Source organism: the organism of the source record quoted next, unplaced genomic scaffold (assembly GCF_019419815.1).
Source record: "Pyrus x bretschneideri cultivar Hongxiangsu unplaced genomic scaffold, Pyrus_bretschneideri_v1 Contig4, whole genome shotgun sequence".
In the NCBI taxonomy this organism is placed as follows: Eukaryota; Viridiplantae; Streptophyta; class Magnoliopsida; order Rosales; family Rosaceae; genus Pyrus; species Pyrus x bretschneideri.
In genome coordinates this window covers 8,264,221-8,287,946 of record NW_025999723.1, presented here as the reverse complement: position 1 = coordinate 8,287,946, position 23,726 = coordinate 8,264,221, and the positions used below count along the sequence as shown (strand labels likewise).

Here is a 23,726-nt window from a genome sequence, read left to right as displayed (position 1 = left end):
GATCGTCTAAAGGTATCTTCTTGTCTCAATGTAAGTATGTACTGGATTTATTAAAAGAGACTGATATGCTAAAATGTAAGCCGATATAGACTCATATTGTTGAGAAACATCATTTGTGTTTGGATCCAAATCAAAAACTGGTTGATAAAGGTAGATATCAGAGGCTTGTAGGGAGACTGATTTATTCGGCGCATACTCGTCCTGATATTACCTATGATGTGAGTGTTATGAGTCAGTTCGTGCATTCACTGAATGTGGATCATATGGCTGCTGCTATGTGTATCTTGGCATACTTGAAGTCGGCACCTGGAAAATGAGTCTTGTATGAAAAAAAGGGCATTTGAGAATTGAAGGGTTTACTTATACAAATTGGGCAGGTGATGTAACTAATAGACAGTCTACTTTTGGGTACTTTACCTTTGTTAGAGGGAATTTGGTGACATGGTGAAGTAAAAAATAGAAGGTGGTGTCACGATCTTCAGCTAAGGCCGAATATAGAGGTATGGCTCAAGGAATCTATGAAATCCTTTGGCTACGAAAACTTTTTTGGGGACTTGGGTTTAAGCCGAAGGATACCATGATGTTGTATTGTGATAACAAGTCAGCAAGAGATATAGCTAATAATCTGGTACAACATGATAGAACGAAACATGTAGAGGTTGATCGTATTTTATCAAAGAGAAGCTTGAAAAGAAGATTGTATCAATACCATTTGTGGATTCAGAGGAGCAACTTGCGGATGTTCTTACTCATGCAGTGTGTAGTCGAAAGTTTGGTGACTCACTAGGCCTGGCAATTCTTGACACGACCCGATAACCCGACACGACACGACACGAAATTAACAGGTGTTCGGGTTGACACGATAACAATCGGGTCGTTATCGGGTAACCCGATAAGCACCTGTTAAGATAACGGGTTGGTTCGGGTATACACGTGGGTAACACAATACACGATAAGCAAAATATTACTTTTATATTTTTATAACCCTAAAAAAATATTATAATAATTATATATATATATATTAATTTAACAATTTTATACCCCTAAAAACCACAATAATTTTATATATATATATATATATATATATATATATATATTAAATTAAATATTAAAAATTGGTGACCACTAGATCGGCTTAAATATACGTACCATTCAATTTCTTAAGTGTTATACATACAAAATAAATAAATTTAAATCTACTTAATAAATATATATATATATATATATAGAGACACCATTGAACTTGATGGGATACAAATTCTACGAAACTAATTTGAACGATCCAACCGTCAAACTTGTTTGTATATGCATCAAGATCGCATCAGCAAAAAATCGTAAAAAAAAAAACATTCAGAGATCAAGTAACTGGACAAAACATTTCGACGACTATCAACGAAAAATCATGATTTAACGGTTATTTTAACTCCGATCTTGATGATTTTTTACAGCTAAACTCCTTGACCCTATATGAATATAATGAATGAACTCGATCTTCATTTTAAAATATTTACACTAGTGGATACCACAAAATATTATGTTATACTTAATGAAAGTATAAATAAACTCTTAAGTGTTAGTGAATCTATTATTTTGATGGGATACACATTCTATGAAACTAGTTTCAACGATCCAACCGTCAAACTTGTTTGAATATACTTCGAGATCGTATACGCCAAAAATTGAAAAAAATAAACATTTAGATATCAAGTAACGGGACAAAACTTTTCGATGGTTATCAAAGGAAAATCATGATTTAACGGTTATTTTAACTCCGATTTTGATGATTTTTTATAGCTACAGTCCTTGACCCCATATGAATACAATGAATGAACTTGATCTTCAATTTAAAATATTTACAATAGTGGAAACCACAAAAGCTTATGCTATACTTAATGAAAGTATGAATAAACTCTTAAGTGTTAGTGAATCTATTGTTTTGATGGGATATGCATTCTACGAAACTAGTTTCAATGATCCAACCGTCAAACATGTTTGTATATGCTTCGAGATCGCATATGCCAAAAATTGCAGAAAACAAACATTCAGAGATCAAGTAACGGGACAACACTTTTCGACGGTTATCAACAAAAAATCACAATTTAACGGTTATTTTAATTCTGATCTTGATGATTTTTTATAGCTACACTCCTTGACCCTATATGAATACAATGAATGAACTCGATCTTCAATTTAAAATATTTATACTAGTGGATACCATAAAATCTTATGTTATACTTAATGAAAGTATGAATAAACTCTTAAGTGTTAGTGAATCCATTATTTTGATGGGATACGCATTCTACGAAACTAGTTTCAATGATCCAACCGTCAAACTTGTTTGAATATACTTCTAGATTGTATATGCGAAAAATTGCAAAAAAATAAACATTCAGATATCAAGTAATAGGACAAAACTTTTCAACGGTTATCAACGAAAAATCACGATTTAACGGTTATTTTAACTCCGATTTTGATGATTTTTTATATCTACACTCCTTAACCCTATATGAATACAATGAATGAACTTGATCTTCAATTTAAAATATTTACACTAGTGGATACCACAAAATCTTACGTTATACTTAATGAAAGTATGAATAAACTCTTAAGTGTTAGTGAATCTATTATTTTGATGGGATATGCATTCTACGAAACTAGTTTCAACGATCCAACCATCAAACTTGTTTGAATATACTTCGAGATCGTATACGCCAAAAATTGCAAAAAATAAACATTCAAATATCAAGTAACAGGACAAAACGTTTTGATGGTTATCAACAAAAAATCATGATTTAACAGTTATTTTACCTCCGATTTTGATGATTTTTTATAGCTACACTCCTTGACCCTATATGAATATAGTGAATGAACTTGATCTTCAATTTAAAATATTTACACTAGTGGATATCACAAAATCTTATGCTATACTTAATGAAAGTATGAATAAACTTTGAAGTGTTAGTGAATCTATTGTTTTGATGGGATACACATTCTACGAAACTAGTTTCAACGATCCAACCGTCAAACATGTCTGTATATACTTCGAGATCGCATACGCCAAAAATTGAAAAAAATAAACATTTAAAGATCAAGTAATGGGACAAAACGTTTCAACGATTATCAACGAAAAATCACGATTTAATGGTTATTTTAACTTCGATTTGGATGATTTTTTACAGCTACACTCCTTAACCTTATTTGAATACAATGAATGAATTTGATCTTCAATTTAAAATATTTACCCTAGTGGATCTTATGTTATACTTGATGAAATTATAAATAAACTCTAGGTGTTAGTGAATTTATCGTTTTGATGGGATACGCATTATATGAAAATAATTTCAATGATCCAACCGTCAAAGTTGTTTGTATATGCTTCAAGATCGCATACGCCAAAAATCGCAAAAAAAAAAAACATTCAGAGATCAAGTAACGGGACAAAACTTTTCAACGGTTATCAACGAAAAATCATGATTTAACGGTTATTTTAACTCTGATTTTGTTGATTTTTTACAGCTACACTCCTTGACCCCATATGAATACAATGAATGAATTCGATCTTCAATTTAAAATATTTGCACAAGTAGATACCACAAAATCTTATGTCATGATGATCGATGAAAATTGAGGATTTTGTAAAAGGAATTACATTCAAGCTTTGAGTTCCATTGACAAGGTTTAAACTTTTGAGAAAAGCTTCACAACCTTGAATATCCTTTTGCATATCCTTGCACATTTAATATTTTGTATATCCTTGCACATTTTGCATATCTTTGCACATTTAATATTTTGTAATAGACTAGCAGTGTATAGATGTTTGTTTATTAGACTCTTATTTTCAAGTGTAGATATAGTACTTAAATGAAAAATGTGCTTTAATGTTTTGAAGTAATATTTATGTGGCAATGTGTGGTATGTGCAAGTTTAAGAAAAAAAATACATTTTTCTTAACGGGTCATAGCGGGTCATAACAGTTGGGTAAAGTGACCCGACCTGTTAAGGACCCGTTAAGATAACAAGTGTTACACGAAAACGACACGAACACGATAGACACGACCTGTTTGCCAAGCCTATGACTCACTTGTCAAGTTGGGCATGTGTGATATTTTTTGGACCCAAAATTACATCATCGGTCCAAGTAATCGAGACCGTTGAATGAGCAAAATTTTAGACCATTGAATAACAAAGTGGTTGAAATGATTTTCAATTATTATTGAGAAATAATATTATGATTTTAATCATGATATTATCTCTTAGTAATATATTAAATTATTTAAACCTAATATTTGTCTAAATCCCAATTGATTTGAATGATGATGGAATATGGGGATATGCATTAAGGCATGGCGTTAGAAAACAGCATGCAAAGATATCGGGGATACATTTTGCATATGTGGTATTGCTTTGGCCACGTGACACATGCATAACTAGGACTCCTATGCAAAGTGGTATTTGATGGAAGATGGCATCTCAAGTGATTCGCTGATATTGCAATTAAATTGCATGCATGGTTGCACCTGGACAGGTGTCGTGGGAAAGAAGCTTTATAGTATGCATTGGGAGTCTTGACTATGCATGACAGCTTAATGGGATAAAGTAAGGCTACTGATGGAGTTTTGATGATGAGATAAGAAGCCTAGGTGGGCTAAGCTTCTGATGTGATGTGATAAGCCTATATAGGTTTTTATCTTGTTTAAAAAGTCACGAACAGCAATCTGAAGGATATTCTTTGGCCTCTGACACATATCAATTTCAAGTCTGCGAATTAGAGTTGTAATTGGACTCTAGAAAATTATCTGGTTGTGCCAAGTAGAAGATATGAGTGCTATAAATACAGAGTCGCAGACAACATTTGAAAGCCTCCTCAAAATCAACGCACAAATTACCCTGCGCAAAACTTCTTAACAATCCTAAGATTTTTATCCTTCTCCCATTTCTTTCGCTAACACATCTTCAGTTTGGATAAACAGTATTGGAGGCATAAAATCAGCCGATCAAGGAGCACCTTCAGTTTGGATAAACAACACTGCTTTGAGACCGACTGGTTATTTATCCAAGTCTTGGTCGACAAGGATTTTCGAGTCCTTGTTGGTAGAGGTCATCTCATAAGCCTTCTCGACGATGTGAGGTGTTACAGGTTACTACATTCAGCACATTGAAAGCCGAATTTGATATTGAACTTCGTAGAAGCCTTGTCTTCAGGCTCTAGAAGCCGAATTTGATATTAAGAAGTCAATAGCACGCCCAACGCCACATCAATATATTTTACTCCTTGGCCGAACTCGGCCGACGAGTTGGCACGCCCCAGACATAATCGAAAGACGTAGTTAGCTCATTAGTTACTCAGCCTGTGTGCCACGTAGGCTTGGTAGTTTTTAGGGTCAATAGATATCTATGCACCAACTTAAGGAGGAGTGTAAACGTGAGTTGTTAAAATAAGTATGTAAATATATTGTAAATATTAAGAATCCTTTATTAGGAAGGATTAATTGTTGTGTCCTTTATTGATTATTGTTTTCATATAGAATAAGGATTGTATTTGTATATATTTCAAAGAAGTAATACAATGAAAATTATCCCGTAAAATTCCATTGCTTCATTCATGGAAGGGAGAATACAATTTGTGCAAGATAGGCCTAAACCCAACCAAAATATAAAAACATAAAATCCTACATAAGAAAAGCAAGACTTAAAATAAAAACAGGCCCAAGCAAAGAGAGAGCAACAACCCAATACATAATGGGAGGCTCACATACACTTAGGCTTGTAGACAAAGTAAGAAAACACAACATCAAAACCCTAATCTCCATCAGCACAACGGTAGCCACGTCGCTGCCACCACCGCAACAGCCGCCATGAAGGAATACATCGCCCCAAACTGAAGAAAGCACCCTAACCAAAAGCTAGATCTAAGAAGGTTGTGCAGAATCCATCCTGGAAGGTGTAGTTGAGAGAATGAAACATCAAACATCATGTTAAATTGTTAATTGCTTATTGATTGGGCAAAAAACTTGAACTAATTCCCGCCAATCACATAAACAAAACAAAACCACATGGTAATCAGTCATTTATTTATTGCTTTCAATTGAGCGAGGAATCGGCTTGTAATTGTACTTGTTAATGTCCACCTTCTGCTACAAAACCTACAAAATCGAATTGGTAACTGCCAAAATCAATCAAAAAGCTCTCAAAAACACTTTTCAACTGCTTATGGCTTTTGGCTTATTTGAAAGCTTGTACCCTGAGCTCTTCCTCGAGAGACGTCTTCTTTGGTTTGTAGGCGTCAACGGGTCCCGTTCTGGAAAGTGCATTTCGGCTCTCGTTGATCTCCCACTCCATCGTCCTTCACCTTCGCGATGTCCTTGCTTCCTTGAATCCTGTGACCGAGCCCCACCATGCCCCACACTGTGAGATCATCGGAAGGCCGTACCAGATAAATGGGTGTCTTCCTCAAGGGCAGTGTTGAGGGGAAGCGAAACGTGCAATCACACTAGACCCCAAATTTGAAGGGACACCAAATTTAAAGGGCCCCCAATATTTTTTGACATCTGAAATTTATATGTAACAATGGTATATATTAAAAAATTACTTTTATTAGTACTTTAAAATCTCGTTGTACACTTTTTATAAGTGTAAATTTTTTTTCTTTCTAATGTAAAAATTTGGAGTGCACAATGAGATATTTGAAGTGCCAACAATAATACTCTAAAGATGATTTACAATCAGTGAGTCCTGAAGTTTGTTGTGATTTAGGTTGTCTTCTAGCAATTATTTTTGAAAATCATTTTAAGGATGGGTCCTTTTATAAATTTCACACAAGACTCTAAAAATCTCAAAGACGGTCCTGGTCTCTGCCCCTATTGCTTGTACGTCGATGATTTGAGTGCAGTCATGGCAGCTTTTGTTTTGTTGATGCTTGTAATCGCCACGCTCATCGGACCCAAAACCATTGCTAAAATGCCATTTGGCTTTGTTCAACAGTAAACCTTAAAAAAAAGGGTGTGATATCCACACACCCCATTTTACTTCTCACACACCTCTTTAATTTTCGGCCGTCGGATCAGATAAATTGATGAAGATCAACAGACATAAATTATCAAGGAGTGTGTGAGAAGTAAAATAAGATGTATGGATAGCATACCCCTACAAAAAACTACTATATGATTTAGATAACACACGAACTTGGATATGGTAGATTTCGAACACACAACTTTAACCAACCGATCAAACTCACGTCTATGGTCCATTTGCATATTAAAATAACGAAATGAATAATAATAAAACTAAAAAAGTCCAGTCTTTTATTTATTCCGATTTGGTCGGTATAGAACTGGTACACTCTTCTCTTTTTTAGCAATCTCGCTGACTAATCCAGGGCAATGACATGAACCAATGACCCATCCGACATACGCAACAGGTGCTCCTGGGCACAAATCCTCGCCCCCCGACACAGAAACGTAGGAATCTCCGAAGCCAGCCGCAAAATCTCCTCGTCCTGCTGGTCGAACCCTACACACTCCCTCACGTCCAACAGCGCCAGGTTCTTCATCTCCTTGAGCAGCATCACCATCAACTCCCTCGGGATCTGCGACCCCCTCAGAGACAGAAAGCTCAGGTTGGGCACGAATGTCACGATCGCCTCCACCACGCTTGGCCCGATCGCTGCATTTGTCAGCTGCATCCCAGCGAAGTTCTTGCAGCACTTGCCGACGTGCTGGAGGGTTTTGTGGATCGCGAACATGTAGTGGCTGAGGAGGCCAGGGATTTTCAGGAACCGGAGGCTGCCACCGCTGCGGTCGATGACCATTTTCATGAAATTCGTGATCGAGAAGTGTCGCCACAGAATGTCATTTTCGCGCGCGAATGTCCGGATGAAGACGTCGAAACGCTGATTTTCGGTTCGATTCGCCGTGGTCCAGGGGCGGTCCAAGACGGCGTCGTTGAGGCTGAAAGGATCGGTGACGTCGTCATTGGCGTCGGGGAAAATGATGCGCTCCCAGCAGGCGGGGTTTTTGGTGGCGCGGTACCAGGATTTGCACACGAACGGGATGAAAAGGAGGAGCGACTCCAGTCCGACTCGGATGAACACTTGAGCCAAACAGTTCTGTTCCATGTCCTCCCAGCTGCGGTTGAGGTTCCGCCGGTGGTTGCGCTTCCTCGGTCTGTCCATGGCGGAAATTGGGGGTTGTTGGATTTGGGGATTTGGGAAAATGGATTCCCGTGTCTGTCGCTGTCTAGGTTTGTTTTACTCGAGACAGTCAAGATTATGATAAGACGGCTGCTGGGTGCTAAAAACATATAAATACTCGGTCTTGTCGGAAACTTACCCACTAAGTTCGGCTAATTAGGGTTTTAGGTTTTTTTTTAATTATCTCACTGTGTCTGAATTTCCCCAGTCGAGTTACTAATTTTCATAATTGGAAAAGTTCAAGGTTTATGTGTCATGGACATAGAGTATAATATTAATCAGTGGATAAATTAGTTATAATTAATCAGTGGATAAATTACTTCTTTGTGCCGTATCAGAAACTTAAAGTGGGTATTGACGGCATTTTTAATTTATTGGATTCTTTTAAACGCTTGTATCAAGCTTATGTAATTAGGTTTTGATGGCATTTTTAATTTGCTGGATTCCTTTAAACGCTTGTATCAAGTTTCGAATTTTCTTTTTTAAAACAGAAGATAAGTTGTATAAGAAGAATTACCTCTTCAATTGAGTCACGTGGTGAGATTGATTGAAAAAACTCTGAGTGGGTTTCATGAACATATTGTAAAAGTCCATTGAATGGATACACATGCTATAATATGAGTACGTCTGCAGGACATGGCGACTTAAATATGCAACCGCATTTAAATCTCCCTCTCAATTTACATCTGTTTGGACAAGTTTTGTAGTTTTTATTTAATGTGCATGTTCATATGGCTAGAGCGGATATGTAGCTGCATTTGAATCTCCCTTATACTATGTTTAGATGAGGAAATTTAAAACTAATTAATAAGAAATTACGCTTAAGGGAAGAAATGTTCTTGGTGGATGCAGCACATGGGACCCCCAGAATTTGTATGCAAGATGAGCCTACCAAAGTGCCAATCAACCGAGCCGCCAGGTTTGAGAATAAGGTGGGATCCCTGAATGTAGTGGGCGGTGAATCACTGATCAAAAAGCAGATTCTGGAGAGTTTCTTCATCGATGTAGTGGCCGGTGAATCACTAACCAAAGAGCGAGCAACCACCAGGTTCAAAATGATGGAAATAGAATTGACGGAATTCTATATTTTAGAATTTGTGAATTTCCTTGTTTGGCTAACCCAAAAAAAAAAAAAATAAATAAATAAAAATAAAATATTTGGAAATGACACCTATTTACATGAAGCTTAAACTTGGGAACTAGAGGTCCCAAATTCCAAGTTTTTTTTTTCATGTGAAAATTTTAAATTTCTATGTTTATGAATCCAAACAATACAATTGAAGCATGTCAATTTATAAATTCTGATTTTTGTCAAAATTTCATGTTTATTTTCTTTGTCCAAACATATTGTTAGTTAGGAGTGAAATTTATGCCAAATTACTATGCTAGCCGTATCATGCCGATTTTGTGCCAATTGGTAATGGCATGGTATTGTACTAAACCAAAATTTTTTGGCACGATATTGTATTCGATACCATTACTGATCGTATAACCGCACCTTATAATATATATATATATATATATATATATATATATATATATTTATAATATTTAAGAAAAAGCCCTTCATTGCCTCTCATTCCTTCCACACTTTCTCTCTTCAACACACTCTATCTCTCATTCTCTACGAGGATTGGTGTTGGTCTTCTTGCCTTTGCTTGTTGCCTGTGGTTTCTCACTGCAGGGATTCTATTTGGGTTTTGTAATTTAGGCGACCATATATGAGACAAAGCCATAAAAATAGAAAGAAAAAAAAAGTTTGCGCCCTGAATTCGATAGAAAAAAAAAAATCAAAATTGGGCCTAAAACAAAGTGGCAATTACCATTATTTTGCCAACCGAACTAGTTGTCATATTGAAATTCGATATACTGAAAGTTTGGTATGGTAATGATAATAGATTTTGCCATATCAAAAGTTTGGTATGGTAATTGGTACGGGAATTTAGGTACGGTAACCATACCGAAACCACCCCTAATGTTGGTTTATATTTCACCTAGACAACTTTGGTAGGTTTCATTAACGGGTACAACCACATTAGTTAGAATTGAAATGCTACCGTGTTTGAATTTTTCTCTCTTCAACATATACTCGTTAGAGTGAAATAATGTATGAACAAGAAATCTGATTACGAAATTAAAATATTAGGCATAATTGGAAGAAAATAAAATCCCAACATGACCAAGGTGGTCATTTTCAATTTTATTTATCAAGACGAATAAACAAATAAGTAATTGTTCAATTAATAAAACAATGGTTTTGGGGGCTGAAATTAAGAAAAGAAAAAAAAAAATTGGCGTATTGAAAGAACATACATTGGCAGATGAACATTATATAATTGAGAATGAGAAAATTATATGTAATACAAAAAGTATAATTACAGAGGCATATCCTAGAGCAAACACTACACTAATCATTAAATAAATAGAACAAAAAGGGGTAGGAAAAAATGAATAAGAAATTATCCCAAATAAATAAAAACAAAGTTGAATTAAAATTCGAGTTTTTTAAATATCAATCTCTTAATTTATTATTTTCATAATTTTGTTTTCCATTCACAAGTGGACCTATAGATGTTGGTTGTTCTTTGGAATTACTGCAGGGTTTGGGTGCTTTTTTTGCATCAGATTTTAACTTGAGACTCAAACCAAACCTCTTCAAGAATGTGTTCCAACTCCCCTTTGTCTTCACCAGCTTCTCAATCTCTTGCTTCATGCTCAAGCACTCTTTCTCAAGCTCCAAAACTCGTTCCCTCATGTCATCAACTGTTACAACATGATCGCGCACAGTGCCAGCTTGAGCAGGTGCCTCATTTCGAGCAAGCGCAAGATTTCTACTTTGGTTTTGTGAGTTCTCGACGTTCTCAGATACAAAGAACCAACCGAAATTGATGTGCGCAGGCGAAGCTGTTCGAAGAATAGAACTTGGACAATGACGCGAAGCGGTAGCCTCTCATTCTGCGCTGCGTGCGTGCTGGCTTCCAATGAGAGCTTCTGGCAGTTCACGAGCCGGCAGATTTGTTCCCTCTCGGAGTCTGTCAGACAAGGATGGGCCTGAACTTGAGAAAAATGTAAGCAATGGAATGCTAAGTCAGAAAAAGTTATCAAACAGATTAAATATGTTGAAGAAGTAATTAAATATGAACATTTCAATGGATGCAATATCCAAAAGTGAACATGTTTTCAAGTCCCTGTAGTACGCAATGTTTCCACTTTCGTTCCTGTATTTTTCAATTGCAAAACTACAAGAACCAAACATGCGCAGCGCTTAAGTTATCAAATAATCTTGAGTATGAACAGAATTTAGAGCATCTTTACCTTGAGGTATATATCAATGGCACGATAAATTCCATCATCTAATGGTCTGGCATATTCCGGGATAACAGCAGCTAGCGACTGAAATTTCTGCAGTTTCAAGTTAACATCAGGTGCAACTTCAGCCAGATATCCATCAACCAGGTTAGCCACCGAGGTTATTGCAGTCGGCGAATGAGAAACGCCCTCATCAACAATACAGCTAGAAGTATAATCAATTGAATCACGGTCCATGAGAATGAAGTGGTCAAGAATCCGCTGAATGCAGTCAATATCATATAGGGTCTCCACTGAGTACCCCATGTTTGGTATCAGAAGATCTTCAAGAACTGCTTGATCCAATTGAGCCCCAACTCGTTTCTCTAAGCTTTCACAACATGATGCACTAGCTTGCAAAATCATAGATGTTCGGAGAAGCCTAAGCAGGAAGTTCGTTGGCACAACGCCCTTCTGAGCAGGAAGTAATCCCACAATCTCCTCAAGGAGAGTCCTTTGCTCTCCATCAGATGCAGCAGGAACAGTTGATAACGGGGCAGCACGATTTCCATTATGGAAACTCGATTGCCTACCCAACAAGGAAAGGTGCCTCTTTGCATAGTGCATTATGGAGCCAGCCTTCCTCTCTTGGTTCATGCCTCCTAATTCAACCGCTCGAATCAGCCTCTTGAAAAATGGAAACTTCAGAAATGAGACATCTTCATACCACCAATCTTCACTGACTGGATGTGGCTTTGCTGTTGTGCATATTCCATTCCAAAACACCGCACCCTCTGAGCTCTGCAAGGCATCCTTTCCCGACACAGGCCAACTAAATAAACCTGGATCGGTACTCGCTTTCATTGCCAATGAATTGATGCATCTCGAAACAAGATGAAGCTCTTCTGCATGAGGCAAGACCTCTTCGCAGGTTTCAAGTGCTTTAATGGAGTCACTCCAATTGCTGAAGATTTCGTTTAGAAAATCCTCTGCTTGTGTGATGAGGTTTCCCTCTCCATATTCTTCACTCATGTGAAGATGCTCAGCAGCGCACCTCACACTAACTACATTCAACGCGTTCAGTTCTATTCTTACACCGTAACAAAATTTGGCTACCAGCAAGAAAATTTTGGCTCCACCTGGAATGTCATGCAGTTGCACTATGCATTTCTGATCATCCTCGCTCGAAAGTTCTCCAATAATGTTTTCTAGTAATCCACATCTGGATAGCAATGGAAACTGGTGGATATATCGAACAAGGTAGAAAAATTAAAGCTCATGAGCATAGGCACGAAAGAAAACACAGAGCCGCCTATATAGTCAATGGAATAAAATCTACAATAATTTGAGAGGCAAGGTAAAGGATAGGCGTTTAATTTTCAAAACGAACTCTTAGTACTAATATATTGTGTAGAGTTCATGATGAGAAACGAAAGAACAACATAATTTTAAGCTTGAACAAGTAAATTTCACCTTGTGGAGATGGAAGGACGTTTCTTCAACTTCAACAATGACATCACTAGCAAGTCCAGTTGAGCAAAGCCTGCCAAAGAGAATATTATTCTCAAGTACAGAAGACAAAGGACATAGAGGTCGAACTTATTAACAAAGGCATAACTGTTACGTATTTTTTTAATAGTAAGAGAGCAACAAGGTATGCACAAACATTGACATCAATGCAGAAATAATATTTGTCTCGTCGAAGTTTGGTTTTCACTCGTCTGTTTCACTTGTGTTACATTGCCTGAAATCTTTTTCTCTGTATGCTAATTAGGCTTTCTTTTTTTGTAAATCAAGGAGAATGTACATTGATCTCACCATTCAAATCAACTGCTATCGGAAACTTATCTTTTATCCTCAAAAAAAGGCCATTGAGGGATCTTCTGACAGAAAAATGACGACTACGATGTGCAGATGTGCATATAACAATCGCTACATGAAGCAAAAGTGGGCAACAGGTTTCAAGCAGGCCAGTGACCTCAAAAGGATCAAGGATGAAGGAGTTTTAACAGCAGAGAGCAGAAAATTATGTGACAAAAGAATACAAAAATTCAATTTCAATCCCAAACCACATAAAACCCGCCTGGCAAGAAAGCATTAGCAAAAAACTAGCAAGGTTAAGTCATACACTTTACGATAGGGTAGTGCTATCCACACCCCCCTTGTTACACACTTTTCAATTTCCGGCCTTCGAATTGAATAATTGACGAGGATCAAATAATAGAAATTAACAGGGGTGTGTGGAAGGTAAAAAGAGATGTGTAGATAGCACCACCCTTTTGATATTACTTAAGTCAACAATTTTCAGAGAAGATTGAAACAGATGAATGTAAGTACATAAGGCATTGCTCTTAAAAAAAAAAAAAAAAAGACAGTTTCTTGTCACAATGATACAAGTCTCGATGTGGAAATTTCTACGGTTCTGCAGTTGTTCATAAGACTCAGTCCATGCTTTGGTTTCCTCTTGAACACAAACAATTTATAAAGCAAAAAACTTATACTTCTAAATCTCTGTATGAACTAAATCAATGCACCTTCCTCTTATCCTTGTCTACTCGTGAGAACATTCTACATTGTATCTTTGAAGTTGTACATTATGCTTAACCATATCAGTTCACCCTGCAACCACTGGTAAATTTTCAAACATTTCTTCACAAGAAAACAATTGATCACAGATCCCGGCTTACATATGACAGATTCCTTTGAGTGACTTTACAGAAAAATAACAAAGTACAACGGAGTGAAATTTTTTTACAATGCCGGGAAATGATACTGGAAGGAAGGTGCTTTACTATAAGAAAGCTTTCTTATGATTAGTCATAGGTAAATATATCAGAATACACAATTTACGCGTACAATGTGCAGAGTCACACACACACACACACACACAATGATGCTCACAGTCCACAGTCCCGGATCAATGAAACAGTGAAATGTATCTACCTCAGCATATCAAAAGTATTGGTAAAACGAAATTAACCATCAATTAATCATCCTCAGTATTAGCAGAAGTCAGTAATTCAACAAATAATGTTTGATTAATTCATAAATCATTGACCAAAAAAGAAACCCAATTGAGCAATTTTCTACAAGAAACTAACGGGAATGAGAAAATCCCAGAAACCAGAAATTAAAAATGCAAATAATTAAAGCCAAACCATCAAAATATTTTCAGTCGTACATATGAATATATGATAAACCCTGAAGCACCAGAAATGTGGTAGCAATAAATAGAAACAAATGAAAACCCTGAAGCACCAGAAAAAAAAAAAGGTACCAAGTTTTGCCATCAAGGTAAAACGCTTCAGATTTGGATCCCAGCTTCACGCACGCCATGTCCGACTCAGTAATCTCACTGTTCTCTCTCAAATATCACTCAGAACAGTCCAACGTACCAAACGAGGCCGCTAAGCGTAGAATATCATACAAAAATGTGATGGCAATGATGAAAGGCAGGTTGGAGATGGTCCCGAGTCCAAAGGGGAGGATCTAATCTAAGAGAGATAATTCAGTTCAGTTGCTGCTGTTACGGGAAAAGGGCATTGTTTGGTGCATCACTCTCTAGAACACATTTATTTTATTTTTATTTTTTTCGTAACTTCCAAAGTTGGTTGAGTACCTACACTGCATATGGGAAATTTGGAAAAATATAGAATTATAGCCATCATTTTAGTTTTATGATAATTCTAATCAAAACTTAATTTAAAAGTACTAATATACCCTTAATGACAAAAAATTCCCCATTGCTCTTAACCATGAAAAAACAACAATTAGTTGAGATCTTGAAGCATAAAAGAGGTAGCCTCTTGAATACTACCAAGTACCCCTTCTCTCGAAACCCTCCATTTCTTACACTTTTTTTTTTTTTATCAATATATATATATATAGAGAGAGAGAGAGAGAGAGAGAGAGAGAGAGAGAGAGAGTAGATATAGATATTCAATTGTAATCAGAGAACATGAAAATTGAAGATATAACCCAGTAAACTAAACATAAAAATTAATCAAAAACTGAATCTTCGAAGCAAAATTTGAATCTAAAAATAGAGGAGCGAAAACCCTTTTAATCTAAAATATGTGTGAGGTTTTTCTGCTAAACTGGTGATTGAAAATATAAAAGCCAATAATGTAATAAATCCCGAATAATATAAAAGCCAATAATGTAATAAATTCCAAAGAAAAACATTTACATCATGCGTTGGAATGGAGTCTAATTGGATTCTTGCAAGTTTGACGATTGTGGCATGTCCCACCATAGCAACTGCACTTTTTCACTATCCTTTCCCCACTTTGAGATGGGATTATGTTTGTCTTGCGTCTTCCAAATACAACTTGTCTAATTGGAGGTAACACAACTTTATTCTGCACCTCTTCCGGCACACTCCATTCACTCTTGTTTCCAACCGGCCAAATGGGCTCCGCATACGGTAGCACAACTGCATCGGCTGTGTAGAATTTGGAGCAAATATTGTACATTGATGTGTTGTGAATTCGACATGTGGCAGTTGCATGGACACATGGAAGTTGGTCGAGATCAAACCTTCTACATGTGCATGTCTTGGCATTTAGGGCAACTATATGATATAAGTCTGCCTCATGTACTTGCAATGCATAATGATTAATGGAAGATACCTGCATAGTTGTCAACCATGTGAAAAAAAAAAAATTAAAAAATTCACACACAATACCTTGAAGAAACACCAAAACCGAGAATATGTCTAACTCAAAACTCACATCTATTGAAGTCTCACTAACCTGGGCATTGTCTTGAAGAACTTGACTTGGTTGTTCATCACCCAAAATGTCATCATTCTCTTGAATTGCCACTGTTGGTGATGCGGAATTGCATGCAATTGGGTGTTCATCTTCAAGTTCATTTAGAGGATATGTTGTGACATATAACGGAATCTTGTCGGTTTTGCAGAAAGACTTTCACATACCCAACTATTCACATCGTCATTGTCTACAATCTCCATCATATTTTGCATCCCTAAGTTGCTCATGTGTTGATAATATAATGAGATTCTAAATTCACTCAGACTAACACGAAGACGTTTATATATACCATGTATAAGATCTTGATGAGTAACTTTGGTTGACATTACCATTGCTTTCGCTTGACCATCTGTGTATTGGCTATTAACACTCTTCCAGCCGCAGTGGACCACGGTCACAAATTGAGTCATATTCTGAAGAAAAAAAAATTAATTAGCATGTCTAACTAACCTGCAAATATATTAAAATTAGGAAAAAGTTTTAGAGAAAAATTAATTAGCACATACTAACATGCTTATGCAAAGTGTCAAATAAACACTGATATGGTTGCTTTATAGGAGCTTCTAATTCTTAAATCAACTTGTTGATTTGTCGAAGGATTCATAATATATTCACCTGCATTGGAACATGAAAATCATTAAAGTTTTGACTAAAACCATGATATGAAATATCAAAATTTTGAAAAGGCTGCTGCGTCCTGCTGCCTTTTTTTTTTTTTTTTTTATGTCAAAACATCCCTGCTGCTTAATTATGCAAAATGGGCAAAGAGTGCTCTTTTGGTTTAAACTGAGAAACCAGAAGGTTGCAAGAGAGTTTAAAAAATGGTTTGTTTTTGTTATGAGAAACCCTAATATTAAAGATATATTAGTACTTTTACATCTATTTTTATTAGAATTATCATAAAACTAAAATAATGGCTATAATTCTATTTAGAATCTAAAATATGGTTAATTTTCCAAATTTCCCTAAAAATATCCGACTGTCCTGAACTCATTAAAAATTGTCTAAACTGCTTCGAATTCTCTTCTGTACGTACACTGTACTGTGTTCATCAAATCATAAATAAAATTATTCTCTTCCCTTTTGTAATATTTTATAAATGGTTACGGTTGTTATCCATTTTTAGAATTTGCAATGGTCGACTGTTCTCCCTTCTCAACAGTTTATATTTTTTACGTTATGGTTGGTTTTTGAACTGCCTAATTCTACACCCTACTTAGTACTTAGCAAGTTAGCATATAACAACTATTTAAGTTTTGATTTCGGTTGAAATACCGTTACTCGTAATTGAGAGAAATATCAATAAACATATTGATATACTAAGAAAATTTAAACATAAAAGATTGGAAATTTGTGGTAAAACATAAAAGTTACGTTTCATACTTCTATAAATTTCAAAATCAACAAATAATGCATCAATGTAACAATATAAACTTCATAAAATTTACTGTGAATGTAAGGAGGAAAAAATGACATTAGCCATATACTTTGGGCTCAATTTTTTTTTTATCTTATTGATAGTAAAAATTTCTATATCACTGATTGTATACAATTATGTATGACGTGATATGTAATAATTGAAATAGACACATAATTTTTTACTGATCATCGATTCTAAATAATCATGTATCACATGACATATAGTGACAATTTAGTCAAGTAATTATGCCATACAAAATATCACTCGTTGTATACAAATTGTGTATTATGACATATAATGATAAAAGAATTAAGAACCATAATAATTACAGACCAAAATATCACTTTTTTACGCTCTAAAAACGTTTTTCACTGTCGATTTGCCTCAATAAAGTCGGAAAATAAAAGTACTGAAACTAATAAGAGGAGCCAGTCAATTGCAACTCATTATTATGGTCCACGATAATTCTCTTTATTTATAATTAAGAGGTCTAATATTCGAATATTATGAATGACGAATTTGATACTAATTTATTATAAATATCGTTTGATCAAAAATAAAAATAAAAAAGGGCCAGCCAAAAACAGGTCCATCTAAGCCCAAGACCCATGAAACCCAAGGTCAAGGCTTGAATACCGTGGAATAGCCCTGCTCCCCACACTATACACCACGATCAGTCGTCGCTGGAGGTCAAGCTAAGCTAACACTCTTTCCCCGGAAGCCATGGAAGCACTGCGAAGCTTAGGTCAGCTAGTCATAGCCTTGTCGATCTTCTCCCATCTCTCTCTGCTCGCTTATTCCTCTTCCCCTCAGGATCTCCAGATCCTTAACGCCGAGCGCAGAGTAAGCTCCTTCCTTTCATTTCCGCTCCATCAATACTCAAATTTGATTTGATTATATCTAATTACGTTTGATTTGATCAATTTATTGGGTTGCAGATTGACTTGACCTCCCATATTGTGAAGGTTTTCTTGACGTTAAAGGTATGGATTTTTCTGTATTGTTGGATTTTCTGTGTAGTGAATTGAACCCAATTTGTGAAAATTTCGAAACTTTGATGGGTTAGGAATTTTAAATCTTTATCATGGTTTGAGATTTTGTGCATGTTTTTCATTTATCGTATTCGACATGAATGTGGATGCTTGAGCTTAGGTTCAGTCTTTGATTTGAATTTTCATGCTGCACTCAGATCGTTTTTTGCCCAAATCTGGCATAATGTGGATGAATGAACTACTTTTTATTTTGGATTCTGGAAACTGTGGGTCGTTATGTTTACAAATTGGCATGCTAAATGTACTTTGTACGATTGTCTGTCTATTGTCTACATGACTATAAACTACTTTTTTTTTTTTTTTTTTTTTTGAATACCGGAAGATGTGAGTCGTTATGTTTATAAACCATGGTCTTAACTCTTAAGAAGCATTTTTCTGACAAATAAAGGTTTGATTTAAGTTGTCATGCTCCACTGCATTGTTTTTGGCCCAAATATGGCTTAATGTGGATAATAGATTTACAATATGAGAGTTTTGAGTTTTAGTCTTTACTAATTGGTATGCCACCTACGAGTTTGGGACACTATGCTTGTAACGGTAACCAACTTGACACTGTAGACAGGCATACTTTATGATCATACGGATTAGCCATTTTGAAAGTAATAATTTTCTCATGGTACTCGACTGGGATGTTTATATTTTATTAAATTGATGGAGTTGTCTTTCAGGTTGAAAACACTGGCACATCTCCTGTTTCAGAAGTACTTCTTGCTTTTCCACCCACACAGGTTGATCACCTAGCATTGCTCAAAGCAGCTATCACTGTTGGAAAAAAGAAAAAGAAAAGTTATGTTCCCCTGGAAGTCAATCCCACTGAGCTACCTGATGCACCAAATGGGGCTAAATCGTTTTCTATCTCGTTGCTCAACCCACTAAATTCAGGTGAAACTGCAACACTAGAGGTGCTTTACATATTGACACATTCTCTGGAGCCTTTCCCAGCGGAGATAAGCCAATCAGAGTCTCAGTTGGTCTATTACCGCGATAGTGCAATAATATTGTCACCGTATTATATCAAGCAGCAGACTACTTTTATAAGAACGCCTAGTACTAGGGTGGAGTCATTTACAAGAGTGGAGTCCACTAACCGTGCTGGTTCCGAAATAAAGTATGGGCCATACAAGGATCGTCCAGCATACTCTTATTCTCCAATAATTGTTCATTTTGAGAATAACAATGCCTTTGCTGTTGTTGAGGAGCTTGTACGCGAAGTGGAAGTATCTCACTGGGGCAATCTTCAGATCACAGAGCATTACAAGTTGGCACATGCTGGTGCTCGACACAAAGGAATATTTTCGAGGTAAGCTCTGCTGCTGGTCGTATCTTGTGTATTTAATGTAAAGGGTTGCAGTCGGTGAAAAAAGTTTGATACAATAAAATTGAATGAGTAAAATTTTTGTAGGATAAGTTGATCATAAATGTCTCTATTTCTTCATTATTTGATGAGTTGCAAATCCTGCTTTCTGTACAAGTATGTGGATCCATGTATGACATGGATATAAATAAATACAAACACCCTACTTAAAAGAAAAACTGAGTCTCCAATATATGGTCAAGGTTGATCTTGAGCCTTTTGGGGCCTAAGACAAACTGAAAGGGGCCTCTTACTAGACAACCAATCTCATACAAGAAAGTCATCCTCATTTAATTTCTGGAAGACATAACAGTATGTGAATGGTTTTAAAATTTTGAATAAGCTACTTATATTTGCAAAATAAATAATTCATAAATCGTAAGGACTATGCAAGTGAATATCAAAAGGCGAACTTTAGAGACTTATCATTAGACACCTGAGTTTGAAGAATGCAAAAGATAGCAATTACTTTGTGTAATAGATGACCAATGTTAAAACAGCCTTTAGTTTGTCTTATGCTTATTAGGAAGAATAACAGAAATAAATATGTATGTTGATGCCCATAAAAAAACTGTATGTTTGTTCATTCTTAAAATTAATCTTCTAAGGCTTCCTTTTGGCAGGGTTGACTATCAATCTAGGCCACATGCTGGTGGCGTCTCTTCATTCAAACATCTTCTAGCCAGACTACCTCCTAGGGTTCATTCTGTCTACTACCGAGATGAAATCGGAAACATCTCATCCTCACATTTACGTACAGATTATCTAAAGGTAGCTTTGGTCCACAGCAATGAAACAATTTATATATGCAATGATGCTATCCTTGTACATATGTTTTACTTGCTTGTTGCCATACTCGTAGGCTCTCTCTTTATCTGTCCATTGGAAGCATAATATCCTTATAGCAAATGGATGGGGAAGTTCACACAGAAAAACAATGCAGAATAATATCCCCACGTTTTGCATATACAACTCTGATTTTGGTTCTATTAATCATGACTATTTCAATACCTTCTTTTCAGTCGGATCTTGAAATTGAGCCACGCTATCCTTTATTTGGTGGTTGGAAAGCTACATTTGTAATTGGGTATGGGTTACCACTGGAAGACTTCCTTTTTGAGTCACCTGATGGCAGGCGATACCTCAATTTCACTTTTGGTTGTCCTCTTGCTGAGACGGTGGTAGACAAGTTAACTGTAAAAGTGGGTTTAGTACTATGTTTTTGCATTTATGTTCTATATTTTGCAGATTTGTCAGATCTTTTTTCCATTTTGTTTGCCCTTAGACGTGGGAATATTAATTTACTGATTCAGGAACTGTTGTATTTCAGGTTGTGCTACCAGAGGGATCAAAAAATCCTTCTGCTGTGGTTCCTTTTTCAGTTGAGCAACATCTAGAGGTAATCCGATAGTAGGCCTTTATTGATGTCCAAAAACACCATTATATAATATAATTCTAAACCTTCTCTATACAGCTGAGTAATTGTAAAGTGCATTGAAGCAATTTTAACTCTATTTTTCGTTGCCAAGAAAATGTTTTTTTTTTTTTTAATTATTTTTGGAATTATCTAAATCGCACAACAATTTTGTTTTTTGATGCAAGTAAAATAATTTTTCTTTCTATATGATAGTGATTAAGTGCATATCTTTCATTCTTATATCTGCAGACCAAATATTCATACCTTGATGTTGCTGGAAGGACTGTGGTGGTTCTTGAAAAGAGAAATGTAGTTCCAGAACACAACTCTCATTTCCAGGTGGCTATTCTATCACTCACTTGGTTGGAGTTTACCAAGTATTATAATTACTTATTGAGGCATTTTGCTACTCTGAACTCTAAAATTATAATTTTGGCTCTCCTTATATTGGCATTAAGTTTTGAGGTTGATCTGACCACTTGGAGAACTTAATGCCCTTTAAATTCATGTAAAGTGTGTGCAGGACTTTTCAAGGCTTGACTTTGTCTCTGTGTCATTCGTGGGAGCGTATCTAGGATCAGTTATGCTCACCTAATAGTATCCTATGATAGAAATATGCCTCATAGATTAGCATGTATTTTAGTTTGCAAGGTTAGGGCATTGGTCCTAGTATATATATGTTCACCCTTGAAATGGCCATACAACTTGTGCTGAACCACTAGGTTGTTTAGTATTGAAGCTGTGTAGTGACAGAATTAAATTTCCTAGATTCGTGTTCTTTATATATTGTCCCGATACATGTATGCTCTGCACAACCCTTAAAATATTATGTATATTAGTGGCTGAACCTATCTCTCTCCTTTGCTTTATTTGGCAGGTTTACTACACCTTTAACCCAGTCTTTATGCTGGCAGAACCACTGATGTTGGTGTCTACGTTTTTCTTCGTTTTCATGGCCAGTGTAGCTTACCTACACATAGATTTTTCCATATGCAAATCATCTTGATTCACAAAGGTAGGGTTTCTACAACCTGGAATTACACTCTTACCGAAAAGAATCTTTACATTTCAAACCCATGTTTTGTAGCTTATCTGATGAAACTGTTTTGACTTGTAGATCACTGTGGAGGAGAGGAGCCAGGACTTTGAGCGTGAACGTTTCCAGTCACTTTCGGTTCTAAAGTTATAAACTACCTTATATAATGTTGGTTACCATGAGGAAAATTTTGTTGCGCGTTGACCCTCTCACTTTATGTAGCTGGATGTAAGCTCCCTTTCCCAAAGAGGGGGTTATATTATTGTCGTAGTTTTACACACACAAGGATTCAGAAGTGCTTCGATAGCGAAAATACCGTGTTATAAATCTTGTTTAGATAATGTGACAGAAGACTTGAAGCTCATTCTGATTGCCCAGAATGTGGATGCATGGAACTTCCAAGCTGCAGTCTCTTGTTATAAATCCCGCAGCCGCCGCAGAGTTCTTAACAGAGCCATCGAAGTTCAGTTGAAGAAATCACCACGAGGGGGTTGCTATCTAATCAGCCCCCGTTGCTTCCTGCTAGCTATAAGATTTTTCTTATTGGCATTCGTGTAGTCATTCGCTTTGGCATTATTAAAAATAACTCGATTCCTCATCTTCCAGATTTGCCAACATATGAGGAGGGCTAAACTAAGACTTGACAAGGTCTCATTATCTTGGTAATGAAGGGAACGCAGCCACTCAAACAGGCTACAATTACTTTGATTAGCAGGAGGTTTCACTTTCGGACTATACGTCCAAACTTGCTTGGTACACTCACAAGGGATAAATCCTGATTTTGGTCTTCAGGGCACACATTACATAACAAGCAAATATCACAGATCGTGTTAATGAATTTATGAATTTTACTCCTGGTTTGAAGCTTATTTAGGATTAAGAGCCAACTAAAGATTTTAATTTTATTAGGGATATTTAACTTCCACATTCTTTTTAGCAGCTTATTCTTCATATCATCATTGATCATGGTGTTTTGAATCCAAGTTGCAGACTTCACGCTCAAAGCACCATTTGCATTTAAGCTTATTCTTCATAATAAACTGGCGCACCTTAAGACTTAAATCTAGATAAGTTAATTGATTCTCCTGAAAAAGGTTAAGGATAGGGAAAGGAAAAACTGAGTTTTGGGTCCAGAACAGAATGTTCCTCCCATTTCCCACAATCCATTGTAATTCTTTTTCAATCACTTATCTCGC

The 23,726-nt window shown here is 36.1% G+C and overlaps 2 protein-coding genes, 1 long non-coding RNA gene and 1 pseudogene across 3 annotated transcripts; 1 reads left to right on the top strand and 3 right to left on the bottom strand.

Annotated features, from left to right (window-relative positions):
* Nucleotides 1-5,567: 5,567 nt before the first annotated feature.
* LOC125468695 lies at nt 5,568-6,451 on the bottom strand. Its single transcript, XR_007251070.1, has 2 exons — nt 6,241-6,451; nt 5,568-6,143 (listed from the first exon to the last, which is right to left on the bottom strand). It is a non-coding gene; the product is annotated as an uncharacterized LOC125468695 (long non-coding RNA).
* Nucleotides 6,452-7,366: 915 nt separating this feature from the next.
* LOC108866598 (putative F-box/LRR-repeat protein 23) lies at nt 7,367-8,170 on the bottom strand. The gene has a single exon (XM_018645524.2). It carries the CDS (start codon nt 8,168-8,170, stop codon nt 7,367-7,369), a length of 804 nt encoding a protein of 267 aa, XP_018501040.2.
* Nucleotides 8,171-10,190: 2,020 nt separating this feature from the next.
* Nucleotides 10,191-15,008, bottom strand: LOC103936647 (annotated as a pseudogene).
* A 3,306-nt stretch (nt 15,009-18,314) lies between these two features.
* Nucleotides 18,315-23,241, top strand: LOC125468888 (dolichyl-diphosphooligosaccharide--protein glycosyltransferase subunit 1B-like). Its single transcript, XM_048565542.1, has 9 exons — nt 18,315-18,514; nt 18,610-18,654; nt 19,392-20,023; nt 20,701-20,848; nt 21,100-21,279; nt 21,408-21,476; nt 21,744-21,833; nt 22,372-22,509; nt 22,612-23,241. Exons 1-8 carry the CDS (start codon nt 18,395-18,397, stop codon nt 22,498-22,500), a joined length of 1,413 nt encoding a protein of 470 aa, XP_048421499.1. The 5' UTR covers nt 18,315-18,394; the 3' UTR covers nt 22,501-22,509; nt 22,612-23,241.
* The last annotated feature ends 485 nt before the right edge of the window (nt 23,242-23,726 follow it).

Bases quoted from the DNA above. Each gene is read 5' to 3' on its own strand.
- LOC125468888 (XM_048565542.1), top strand. From the start codon at position 18,395: ATGGAAGCACTGCGAAGCTTAGGTCAGCTAGTCATAGCCTTGTCGATC. The intron at 18,655-19,391 runs GTATGGATTTTT...GTTGTCTTTCAG, and splicing joins AGGTTTTCTTGACGTTAAAG to GTTGAAAACACTGGCACATC. The intron at 20,849-21,099 runs GTAGCTTTGGTC...CCTTCTTTTCAG, and splicing joins TACGTACAGATTATCTAAAG to TCGGATCTTGAAATTGAGCC.
- LOC108866598 (XM_018645524.2), bottom strand. From the start codon at position 8,170: ATGGACAGACCGAGGAAGCGCAACCACCGGCGGAACCTCAACCGCAGC.